This window comes from Glandiceps talaboti, chromosome 20 (assembly GCF_964340395.1).
Source record: "Glandiceps talaboti chromosome 20, keGlaTala1.1, whole genome shotgun sequence".
In the NCBI taxonomy this organism is placed as follows: domain Eukaryota; kingdom Metazoa; phylum Hemichordata; class Enteropneusta; family Spengelidae; genus Glandiceps; species Glandiceps talaboti.
The window spans coordinates 5,020,733-5,034,314 of NC_135568.1; the positions used below are offsets into that span (position 1 = coordinate 5,020,733).

Here is a 13,582-nt window from a genome sequence, read left to right on the forward strand (position 1 = left end):
AGGTATTATTCAAAATATGCATTATTGTTAATATAATAAACACATAACACAGTTTGAGTCAATTACATTTTATTTGATAATTCAAACTGTGTAAGGGATACACATCAATTTCTTTGTCTTCTTGCTCTGGTTTCCTATTAAAATATACATGAAATGCCTAACCTTATATATGGATATATTGCACAGTACTTGAAAGGTTGATATAGCCTGTCTTATTGGCCTAGATTTCTCAGTTTGTAAACTTATGTATGTATGTATGTATGTATGTATGTATGTATGTATGTATGTATGTATGTATGTATGTATGTATGTATGTATGTATGTATGTATGTATGTATGTATGCATGCATGCATGCATGCATGTATGTATGTATGTGTGTGTGTGTATGTATGTATGTATGTATGTATATATGTATGTATCTATCTGTGTATTTGTGTATGTATGTATGTGTGTGTGTATGTATGTATGTATGTATGTATGTATGTATGTATGTATGTATGTATGTATGTATGTATGTATGTATGTATGTATGTATGTATGTAGGTATGTATGTACGTACGTACGTACGTACGTACGTACGTACTTACGTATGTACGTACGTATGTATGTATGTATGTATGTATGTAATCTGCAGTATTCGCTAAAAGTGGAATGTACCACAGAAATAAGTCTTTCAGTTTTGCAGTTAATTTCTTAGTGAAAACTCACACCCTTTCAAAGATAAAATCAAGAAAAATTCAAGGGTAATTTCAATATTTCAATTGATTTGAGGTCAACATAATATTAGGACTAAGGGTAACCTGATGTTTTTTTTTTCTGTTTCTCATTACCTGACTGACTCATATTTTCAGCTCTGACATAAAAATTGAAAGAAAATTATTTTTGCCTGCTCTTAATATTTTGTGGAACAGCAACGTCCCTGGCAAGAATAAGCAAGTGTCTGGACTGTTGATGTCATCTACAGTCATGGCATTGTCGATGACACTTGTTCACTAACATAGAATTTCTTTCATGATGGAAGATTGAAGATGGGGCTGAAAACATGCCAATTTTGTAGAGAAGCTGTGAAAGGCTTGTTACCAGGAATCCAATAAAAAGATGATAGAGACACGGAGGAGGAAAAGGAGAGGCAGAGAAACATGAAGAGGATGATTTTTAATTTTTTTTTTTTTTGAAATCGATTGACTATAGTTGCTATGAAAAAGCAATGAGAAACATAAAATAAAAAGGAGTCACCCTAAGCTATTGTAGAATTCAAAATGGTCACCCTAAGGTATTGCAGAATTCAAAATGGTCACCCTAAGATATTGTAGAATTCAAAATGGTCACCCTAAGCTATTGTAGAATTCAAAATGGTCACTGATTACTGTGTTAGGTGTAACTCTATGGTTAAAAATAAGATTGCTCATTTCCTTAGAAACGAAATTGTGAACTCCAAATTTGTTTATCATGTAAGTATTATATTGCAATCTTTGTCTTGACACTCTTTGCATTTGAGACAAGAAGATCAATAAAAGTGTACTAATGTAGACATAAGTCTGACTGCACTGTTCTTTTGATGAAATATGTCTCCATAGAAGACAAAGTCTGTTAACTTAATAAGATGTCTCTTATTTTTCCCTGAGTGTTATTTTAATGTCTAATGGAAAGTGGCTAATCTCATCCACTGATTGCCTAAAAAGTTGAGTATGCTGCCATGCAATGTTTCCTCTTCCACCGCTCATTTCTGCTGTCATAGTAACAGATTTAGCTCCTTCAAGATCATCAGTTTGTACGGCATCTTCACCTGTATGGTAAAAAATCACCAAAAATATTGCGTTACAATTGAAAATTTCTACTCGCAGTCAAAAACATTTTTGTCGGTAAATTCCAAATTTTTGCCAACATATCATCAGTATTATCGATGGCTGTACTGCAGAGTTTGCATTTACTGTTATGAACCCAAATCAATGAACACTAATTATTGTAAAGATATATAAATTCATCTGTCAGAACTAATGTATAGATTATTCAATATTCATTTCCATTGGTCTTGAATCTAGATATTACCTGGTTTAGACCCCCTAACTGATCCTCTACTGACAACATACTCTGGGCTACACTTCATGTGAGGAAAGGAAGTGGTTTAGTTCACACTACCTGTAATAGCATTTTACCTCATGCTAGAGGGTCAAAATAGAACAAGAAGGTCGACTTATTCTCAGTAGTTACAATAGTATTTGACACCTCATGCTAGGGTCAAAATAGGACAAGAAGGCAGACTTATTTTCAGTACAAAAATGTACCTGCAATAGCATTGTACTTCACGCTAGAGGGTCAAAATAGAACAAGATGGTTGACTTATTCTCAGTACCTGCAATAGCATTTTACCTCATGTTAGAGGGTCAAAATAGAACAAGAATGTTGACTTATTCTCAGTAGCTGCAATAGCATTTGACCTCAAGCTAGGGTCAAGAAGGCAGACTTATTCTCACTGTGCATCTGCAGTAATGTATGCATAGCGTGTGGAGTGCAAGTCATGTGCTGATGATTGTTATGTTTCTAATGCACCTCGGCTGTAAAATGCTATTTCAGGTACCAAGAATAGGTCTTTCCAAAATTTGCCATGGTGGCGCTCTACTTCCTGTCTGTGTGTATCTTGGGGTATACATGGTATAGGTTACTTGGTTAATCATAGAGCACTGCTGCTTTCCTCAATGTCTGAACAATATGAAAAAACATCCCTGATTTACACTTCCACAGAATACCAAGGAACATGAGGTGATAATACCCTAATCTGAGTGAGGGCGCTGTATTCTCAATTTCCTGTCTGCAGTCTGGAATGGCCTGAACTTTTTAGTGGTCTGAGCCTAAACTAATTACACAATAGTAAACTTTATGCTCTCTCCATTACATATGAACTCTAAATGAAAACATGTATTGAATACTTAACTAGGGAGTACTGTCCTTTAACTTACCTTCATTTAATAGTATACATTACTTTTCACTAAAAAATCTCTACACCCATTGATCTCCAAAACATATATTGAATACTTAACTAGGGAGTCTTGTCCCTCTAACTCACCTCCATTTAGTAGCACACACTGGTCTGGACTACATAGTCGCCATGATATTATTCCATTTTCATATGTTTTACTAATTGCTGTCACAGTCACTTTACTGACTACAAACTCAGTGTCATTAAAATCAAATTTCCAAGAGACCTTTGCTGTGTCACTGCCTTCTGTTCTGGCAAGATAAACCTGTCAATAGAAATAAAGAAACAGAATATCAAAATGGTGGTTTTGACACAGGGTGAACCATGCACATTTTGTTGAGCATAGTTGTATACATGTACATGTAATTAAAATCCACCAGCATCATGAAGGTTCTACACAAGTAGTTGGTGGTTATCAGAGAGTTTTTTGATCAATGAAACTGATGCCAACCACAACCTTTTAAACTGATTCTGACATTAACTTTATAAGTGTTTATGCTTTGAACATAAATATACCAAAATAAACTTTGACCTATGAACTATGACACCTACCATCTTCCAATCATGTTCTACTTAACAATACCAATGTAAACTTTGACCTATGAACTATGACACCTACCATCTTCCAATCATGTTCTACTTAACAATACCAATGTAAACTTTGACCTATGAACTATGACACCTACCATCTTCCAATCATGTTCTTCTTTCCTGAAGACATTGTCACTTTCCATTAGCAAGCTAGACCATCCATTAATCTCACTGTTATTATCTGATAATCTCTGATATTTATCAGCAGCACAACTGTATTTGATATGTATATATTTGTTTGTCTTCTCTACTGGAGTCAATGTGATCGTCTTTGCAGTGTGCTGTATTTTGACAGTTGTAAAAGAAAATAGAATATTTTGTGTTAGTTCTAAACTGAAAGCATAAATAATTTTACCTATTATATATTTTGGTTAAATCACTCAGCCATCTTCAGCTATGTATATGATTCAATGAGATAGACTTGTCATATGACTGTAGGAGGCCATTGTATACAATACGAGCTGACGAAAGCTAAGTGAATTAGCCAAAATAAGCTAAGTGAATTATTTGGCAAAACGGCTTTTTCACTTCCTCAACTCCCTGGGGAGCATACATTCCCTTGTAGCCTATAGGATTTACATTGCAACCTCTATCCTACCAGGTCCCCAATTATACAGATGGGTTGACTGAGGCAGAGTTGTGATTCAAATCTTGCCCAAGGACTTTAGCCATTCAGAAACAAAATGGCAGCTGTGACATTCAAACCTGCAATCTACAGATTCCAAGCTGGCCACTCTAACTACTTGGCCATCGCGACTCCACAAGATGATGAAATGGTTTGATTACTTAGTGAGTACAACAGCATGAATGAGTTTAAAATGTGAAAACAATAATGAAAAACATCATTGGAACATTGCAGTTACAACTAGTGTGGATTATAATGGATCTTGAAACAAAGCTGGAAGATTAGACTTTAACTTAAGGGCATCACTTTTTGCAACAACTTAGGTAAAACAACAAATGTCAAACAAAAATTTATAACAAAGTTCAACCGTTGGCCAATAAATTCAGGATGGCATTTTGTCAAAGAATATGCTCAGCACCAAGTCAAGCATCATATGTTGAAAGTAAAAGATAAAACTAATGTACCTGTATGCCACTTTGTCCTGTTTCACCTCTTGCTAGTCTCCATGCCAACGACCCCGATGACCTCCCTTGCTCCTCTCCTTCTTTGACTGTCTTGATACTCATAAATTCAACAATTTCTGTGACAGATCTCAGCTGTAATAATTGTTTCCTGTCGCCTGGCAACCCTGCTTGCCTCTGTTAATGATATAGTAATGATAATCAGTGTAACTATATATCGGTATTGAAATTATAACAAGATGTGTTCATTCTCCAACCTTAGTACAGTTGAAATGATGTTGGTTTGGTGTTTCACTCATGTAACATGACATTTTTACACAAACTTGACAACTTCAATGCAAAAGAAACAATTATATAGTGCCATGTACAGTGGAGATGTAAAAGTAGTCAAGTTGATAATGTTGATTATCACATAAACACATACAAATCTTCACCTGTGTGATGTTAAACATGACAGATCAAAAACACAAATCTACTGAACTTTTCTCTCTCTCTCTCTCTCTCTCTCTCTCTCTCTCTCTCTCTCTCTCTCTCTCTCTCTCTCTCTCTCTCTCTCTCTCTCTCTCTCTCTCTCTCTCAACTATTCAAAATGATTTGTTCCTGCCGTTCTATGCTATGATCACATCATTGTTAAAATTATGTATTTTGAAAATTGGTAACTGCACACATTACTTTACATACATCCTTGGGTGGTACAGGTCTGGTATGCAGTGGTACTTTGATTGTATTTAATTCTAGTCAAAATCCCTACTTGTATTAATCTGTGGAATCATACTTGAAGTTGGAACATTATGACGTAAAACTAACATTGATTACGTGGGATTATATATAAATATCATGAACAATACAGGAAAAGATTTACGTAAGTATTTACAGCAATGACAGTAGTGTCTAAAGGTGGTCAGTGTGTGACTATGACAACTATGGTTAGCTATAGGATATTAACTATAGTATACATCAATGTTCATATACAGCATTATTCATAATTCTTTACTTCACAACCAATAACATCTATGCCTGTATTTAAAGGCTAAAGTTAGCAAACACAGCTACACATGGTTTAGTCTGTCTGCAGTGCTTGTGGTACCCCATTGTTCTCTCATACCATGCTTGTTTTAAGAATGTTTAGAAAAGATTCGGTAATCCACCCCCCGAAAGTCGTTATCGAAAATCTGTATGTTAAATTTACAAAATAACATATAAATTATCACATGCACACTTCATGAGTTAACTCCTGTGTTCATCTCTACAGTATGTTTATTTACATAATGATTTCATTTGAATAGAACACCCCTAATTTACATAATTACATGTAAATTGTACATTATATATGTACAAATATGTGTGTACATTTACATAATGACTTCATTTGAATAACGTTGTCATGGCAATAATCAGGTTATTGGGCACCCATTTTCCAACTGTACTATGAATTACCAACATTGTCACATTTTCAATACAAACAGTACAACTGGCTGGGCCACTATGCAAGACTACAATATATCACCTACCTCTTTATTTAGTCTGTTTATTATCTGTACCAGCCATTCTTCTCTGCATTCACTTCTTCTTTCCGTCACTTCACTTTGCTTGGTAGTGTATCTCCATATCACATCTACAATCTAAGGTCAAAGGTTACAGGTCATCAGTGGTTTTCTTTAAAGTGACAACTTCAAAAGCATGGGACCATATCGACTTTTTTTGTTGAGAAGTGGTGATTATGGTATTGTTTTTTGACAATCAATATCTCAAGATTTTAGAATCTAGGTTTCTGTTGTCTTCGGCTGTTCCAATGTAAAAATCACAAACTCTACACAAGGAGAAAATCTTAAATCATTTTTCCCTTGCCACCTTTAGAGAAACCTATTCCATACATCAGTTTTTACATATATTACCTTGTCCTATTCTTAGAGAGTGATTTCACACAGGACAAATTTTTATTTAATTTTTTCACTTCATCTTTAGAGAAAGCTAGTACCGGTATACAAGACAGATATTAATTTCTTCTTCTCACCTCATCCTTAGAGAAAGCTATGACATAAGACAGTTTCTTGCCCCAGCCTACTTCATATATCAGAGGTTTATCACAGGCATCTTCACATGGATCGCAATGTAGCCATCTCTGTTGAGATTCAGTGAAAACCTCAGTCCAGACATGATCTGTAAGATAAATAAAAAACATGATAAAGTGAAAACCTCTGTCCAGACATGATCTGTATAGTGAAGAAAACACTGACAAGTGAAAACACTGACAAAGAGAAGACTTCTATCCAGACATGATCTGCAAGACTAACAGCAACAGTAACATATATTAAATAGCAAGGTAAGGCATCTACAGCAAGCCATAGCCCAGTTTTCAAAAAGACAAAAGATTTTTTCAGTTTGGCCACTAGGAGTGCTGTTCATGTATTAGTCAATTAAGCTATCTAGCAAACACTCACCAGTCCAATCTACAACATATCTAGCTTCAAAGCCAATAGCTCTACAGCACAAAGTAAAACAGTTTGCCCATTCTCCACATCGCCCTGTCCTTGTCTCAAGCAGTTTAGAAGGATGATTATATCTGCAAATTAAAAATAATTTAGGATCAAAACAGGAAAGTAAGACCTACTAGTATATATTGTGTTCTAGAACTAGACTAATACATCATGACAGTCACAAACCATTAGCGGTCCAAGTGCAACAAACCCTCGGGCTTGCCTGGCGAAAATGGGTGTCATAAAAGTTGTTTGCATCTCTAAAGCTGTTTGTAACATTACTTATAATAGCCTAATAAATTGATAACAACTGATATAAGACGGAGATAAGGTTTGCCTCAATTGCAGTCCATGCAGACGGCTGAAGAGGTTTTACAGCTGTTTACTTGTGTTATGTAAGAGCCCATCATCACATGTGTAAATATTGGTACTCTTTGATAACAAGTCCACTTGCTTGGCTAATGGCTTGTCCCAGTAATGTCATATTCTGGTTACCAATGTTGCAGCCATTTTGCATGTAATGGTTGAAAGAGGGCACCCCAGATTTTGCAAAGTGGGGGTTAAAATTTGGCCATGACAGCTGATTGTATGGCAATGCACAAAGCAGTGAAGAAAATGTATGTATAAAGAACTGTGTGAATTCTAAAGGGAACATTACAGTAGTGGCTAGGCATGTTTTGATTACCAGTAGTTGCTCACATACTGAACAGTACAGGGTAAAATCCTTACACACGATTTGAACCATGACTGTGCCTCAGTCAACCCAGCTGTATAATTGGGGACCTGGTAGGATAGAGGTTGCAATGTGAGTGCTGTAATCCTATGCACTTCAAGAGACTGCAATGGATTGTATGCTGCCCAGGGAGTTGAGGAAGTAGAAAGGGACCTTGTGTTGTTGTATACATGATTATGGTACTTGTAAGGAAAGTTTCTTTGATTACCTTGGAAACCTTGTATGCTTGTTGCAGCCATAACAGAAGTAGTCTTCGACTCTATCAGCACCCCATCTACGTTCTTCCGGAGTTGAGTCTACCATACCAACAGATTTCGTATCTCCATTACATTGACAACATTTGGGTGCGTTAGTCCATGTGAAGAAATCCTTCTTAAACCAATGAAGTAGCTCTAATAGTAAACAATCTCGCATATTGGGTGCTTTCTCACCTGGGGTGTCTGTTAATAAACAAATTTAAAAAAATGTATAAATTATACTAATAAATGCATATTACATAGTAGATGAGGTGAGCATGTATAGAAACCATTTTTACACAAGCTCTATTTAGTAAACAGTCTTTTATATTGGGTGCATTCTCACCTGGGGAGTATGTTAATAAACAAATTCAAAACTGCAGAAATTATAAAATGCAAATCAAAGGTTGTATTAAACATTTTTCCCCTCAAATTCAGTGCATTCTCACCGAGGGGGTGGGGGTGGGGGTGGGGGTGGGGGTCTGTTAATAAACAAATTCAAAACTGCATAATTCATAATAATAAATGCATATTAATTATCATGTGGACCAGATATTATATTGAACAGTTTGAGTTGAAATATGTACAGCTGACTATAATCCAAGATCATCTAATCACTGTATAAATCCTTGTAAAGACCAAAGTTGGATTAGGATTAGAATTTGGGTGAGAAAATCAGTTGTCTGACAGAGGTATAGAAAAAAGCTGGTGTCACACAAAAGAATGATACTAACTAATCCTTATTAGATAGTATGTATGCAAAAATAACAAGACTGATAATGTTAGGGGCAATCGCACAATGTCAATTAAGCTCAATAAGTGAACTTTGTTCGGGGAGTGGGGAGTCTGGTATCAATGCAATTGCTGAACTTCATTTTTGCACTTCAAACCAAATTTCGATGGGGAAACTTTCACACCTTCAATGATAACAACTTTTGTATTTACTACTGAGAGTTTAAGTTGACAAAACTTTACTTCTAACGTGATATATGGTGCTGGGTTTCTTGTAGTATTTTAATGTGTTTGCAATCATATTTTTACATTACATTGACCGTAGTGGTGTGACCGCTACAGTTTTCATCACATATAAATGTTTGATGTCGCACTTGTGAATGTTCGTTTAGAGGAGGGGAGGGGATTTTGACCTAAATGAACGATGTTTGTTTGTTGAGTTTGTGTGACATTGTGCAATCATTCCTTATACAGTGTAGTATAGTGTAGTACATATATGTAGTACATTGACAGTATACAAAAGCTATATCTAACATTAACAGAAACACAACACATAGCAATCACTTACCTGCACTTGATAGATTTTGTTGAATACTTTCCATTCGTTGTCCAGCTTTTTGACTAAGTTCTGATAATGGTATACAAGATCTTGCCTTCTGTTGCACAGACTTGTCTTCATACAGTAACACATGGTCAAAATAATTTCTCAGCTTAGAATAGAATACTCTCTCCTTTGCCTGCAATAAATGTGTTAATGAAGGGCTGTGTTACAATCCCAGTGAAGCTGCAAGGATTACATAGGAACATTATTTTTTGTTCTGGACCAACTTTTTCTACCAGAAAAGTTTTTCATATCTAGAATTTAATCCTAATATGTGGTGTGTCCTCAAGATACAACGGACTCTATACTTTCATTCTCACTGCTTTTGTGGTTTCCAAATGCCAGCAACAGAGGGTGAACTCCATGGTTTCAAAATGCCACCAACAGAGGGAGAACAAAGTTGTACATATTTCTATACTTTGTATTTAGTTTTGGTAGCCTATCTGTAGCTGTGAGGAGCAGCTGACATTATTTCAGTAATTATAACTGACACGTTTCCTAAACATTGTGTGTAGATTTGATGAGTGAAATCCAATATGTATTACTTTAACTAGGGTATAGTTTTAGTGGATACCCAAGTAAAATATCTGGGGAACTCAGGTAGATTTTAAATCTGCTCAAGATCGGTAATGAAAACATCAACTAAGTTACAACAAATTCACATATTTGTAAGTTAGCTGAGATTACATTAAAGTGGTCATATGGATGAGGATTAGGTTTTTATTTTGCACAAGAAATGTGTAAATGTTTGTTTTTGTACATACAATACCGTCAATAACAAACTTTTACACACTATTTTAAGCTTCTTTGCAATGTATTGTGTTACAAACACAGACTTAGTCAATGTTGTTTCACATTGATTTTTCAAGTAGGAAGCTATAATGAAATTGTTTTATAAATTAAAAATCCAAAATAAATACCTAATCCTCATCCATATGGCCACTTTAAAGTTAGTGTCAAATGTAAATATGCAATAGACACTGTCATTGTGTCATCTTATCTAAACAACTCTGACATGACACAGTACAACATGATCTTGTAATATGAAATAAACATAACCACCAATGACTAAAAGTTAGAGACTGTGTGCCTTTAACCCTCAGAGCGCTGTTAGTCTGGATGTCAACTTGGTTTTAACTAAACCACATTTGGTCAAAGTCCCTCAATCAGCACAAAAAGTTGTTCATCCAATCAATGAATCCCAACTGTTATGCAATAAACATAATAAGTTATCAGTGCAGTCATTTAAATGTAATACAAAATGTATTACATTATCTGCATGCTGAGGGCTAAGTGGACTTTTGAAAAGGGTGAACTTCTCTGTTCAGTTTTTTTTTATTCAAACTTACCTGATAATGGACTGGTGGTGAGGCAGTGCCTGTTGCCCCGGTAACAGGGCTAGCACCAGTGGTAATGCTTTGTGAAGGTGTTGCTGCTGTTGATGATGAAGAGGGGGAGGGGGAGGGGGAGGTGGAGGGAGCAGGAAGTACTTGTTGTCCAGCTAGTTTCCTTTCTCTCACACTTTTCAACTCATCATGGATTCTCTTCATATTATCTAGAGAAGTAACTTCAGGTAAGACCAAGTATTCTGAATTTGTACTCTGTTGAAAATAATGGCAAGAAAGTTATGCTAGTCAATGGAAAAAATATCCTTTGTTGGTTTGAGTTGATTGCAACATTCCAAACAAGAGGAAAAAGAGAAATCACAATATAAAATATATATCTCAAATCAAAATGAATCATTGAATCAAATTGAAATTCCTCAAATAATTTAGTTCCTAGAACTTTATGAAAAACACCAAAACATTACAAGATTGAACATATTTGAAGCTGTCATAATAATCATATGTTATTAATCAAGATCTTCATTTAGCTGAGAAAATATATTAGTTACATAGACGACTTGTCAACATGAGTCAATGATGAATGGTGACAATATTCTTGTGTCATTTGCATTTTCCAGCTAAACGAAGAAAAATATTGGTGAAAAGTATCATTTTACCTGCGCAAACTTAATTTAGAAAATTCAGAATTGTTTTGAATATTTTGACTACACAATTACAAAGCTGGATTGACTGAGGCACAATTATGACAATGGTGGTTTTAATCTTTCTTGACAGGCATTCAAGAACAAAAGGTTGTGATGAGGTTCAAACCAGCAATGTACAGATTCGGAGTCAATCACATTAACTATTTGGCCACCATGACTTCAAAATCAAAATCAATTGTGTGTGCAGACATACCTCTTGAAAACCCATGGCAAATAGACATTGCAAGCCACCAATGGTAGGCAGTATACGAGATTGCACCACTGTATTACCTAGACGAATGGACCGATACTTTGGTACTGTTGGATTTCTGTCAACAGAAAATGTAGCAAGAGATTAATGTTTAAATTATAAGGAATGTAAAAAGTACACTTAGGCTATTATTGTCATAGAAACAGTAACAAGAATTAAGATGTGTTAAGTGTCCCTGCAGTGTATGTATCCATAGCTAATGCCACTGTGGCTTTGAGTATTCAATTCTTGGTACCTGCAATAGCGTTTTACATCATGATAGAGGGTCAAAATAGAACAAGAAGGTCAATTTATTTATGGAACAGAAGTTATGATGTCAACCAAGAAATCGAATGGTCGTTACTTTTATGATGTACCTTGGCAGTAATATTCTATTTCAGGTACCAAGAATTATAACAACCTTCCCAGCCCAACAGAAACACAAATTTATTGAATCAGGGGATTAATATGAACAAGTATAGTTAAAAAATAATGTTGGTACGAATGAGTGTACTGTGTATTTTCCACTTGGTTTTCTCAATACACTGATTCATGGCAATATAATGTACAATGTTTGATGTGGTATATAGCAACAGAAAAAATATTTGTTTATAAAATATTTTATATATCCCACCGGAAAAGCATGATGGAATTAACAGCGTACAATGATACACTCATAACATAACGTTTTGCATATTCACCATACAAGCAAAATTATATGTCACTGCCCCCCCCCCCCCCCCCCCGAATGTGATGTCCTGAGCATCTGTAAATGCACAGTCACTTGTGAGCTAATATTCCATTCCAGGATGGTGATATCTACTAGTCTAGGATGATCATAATACAAGATAATGACGTGATTATAGGTATTTTACAATACGATACCTTTACAGTTTACTGTTACGGATAATTATCTGATATATATTTTTGAATATCGCAAATACATATACTAACGTCATTATTTTGTATTATGATCATCCTGGACTAGTAGAATATCACCATCCTGGAATGGTTGACTGTTCACAAGTGACTGTGGTAAAATATCATACCCCCACCCGGTACCCCAACAAAAGTGTGCGGTCGTAAAATAAATACTCTAATAACGCGTTGCGATTACTACGATCATCTTCATTCACACTGTGTGGAGATAATCGCAGTAATCTGTAACGCGTCGATAGGAACTAGACTAAACATGCCGGAGGAGAACCGAAGTCAAGTCCATTCCCGGAAGTAAATACCGTATGTGCTTCTTGTGCAGACGGCAAATTACTCAGCAAGTATGGATGCTGGTGTAATTTATCACTTTTAGCGGGTTTTGATGGAAACAAGTAACACGTATGCAATCTCTAAACTCTTACCTCAGTACGTTGCCAGAAAATCGTAATAAAAGTTCAGAGACGTCGAGAAAAACAGCTGTTTCATTTTCCAACAGCTGACTGACGACATTATTAGACGCCATTTTGTCGGACGTGATAAAAACAAAAGTAATATGTATTTTACTGCCTGGTGGCGCAATACCAAAGAAATGAACACGGGCAATTTTCAGTGTTTTTTTTTTTGCTTGAGCGTTCTAACTTTGTTTATCCACATGCCAGAAAAAGGAGAGAGAGAGAGAGAGAGAGAGAGAGAGAGAGAGAGAGAGAGAGAGAGAGAAGAGAGAGAGAGAGAGAAGAGAGAGAGAGAGAGAGAGAGAGAGAGAGAGAGAGAGAGAGAGAGAGAGAGAGAGAGAGAGAGAGAGAGAGAGAGAGAGAGAGAGAGAGAGAGAGAGAGAGAGAGAGAGAGAGAGAGAGAGAGAGAGAGAGAGAGAGAGAGAGAGAGACACTAGGCATACACAACCAACTGTCAATAGTATATATTATACGTCAGTAA

The 13,582-nt window shown here is 35.7% G+C and overlaps 1 protein-coding gene across 1 annotated transcript; it reads right to left on the minus strand.

Annotated features, from left to right (window-relative positions):
• Positions 1 to 1,611: 1,611 nt before the first annotated feature.
• On the minus strand, positions 1,612 to 13,172 carry LOC144450891 (peptide-N(4)-(N-acetyl-beta-glucosaminyl)asparagine amidase-like). Its single transcript, XM_078141638.1, has 12 exons — positions 13,072 to 13,172; positions 11,678 to 11,792; positions 10,784 to 11,035; positions 9,408 to 9,570; positions 8,074 to 8,305; positions 7,097 to 7,218; positions 6,670 to 6,815; positions 6,167 to 6,277; positions 4,659 to 4,832; positions 3,665 to 3,850; positions 3,066 to 3,243; positions 1,612 to 1,787 (listed from the first exon to the last, which is right to left on the minus strand). The coding sequence occupies exons 1-12, from the start codon at positions 13,170 to 13,172 to the stop codon at positions 1,612 to 1,614; spliced, it is 1,956 nt and encodes a 651-aa protein (XP_077997764.1).
• Positions 13,173 to 13,582: the final 410 nt, after the last annotated feature.

Coding starts and splice junctions, on each gene's coding strand:
- LOC144450891 (XM_078141638.1), bottom strand. CDS start 13,172: ATGGCGTCTAATAATGTCGTCAGTCAGCTGTTGGAAAATGAAACAGCT. Junction 9,571..10,783: donor CACCACCAGTCCATTATCAG/GTAAGTTTGAAT, acceptor CATTTATTGCAG/GCAAAGGAGAGAGTATTCTA. Junction 6,816..7,096: donor ATATGTTGTAGATTGGACTG/GTGAGTGTTTGC, acceptor TTTATCTTACAG/ATCATGTCTGGACTGAGGTT.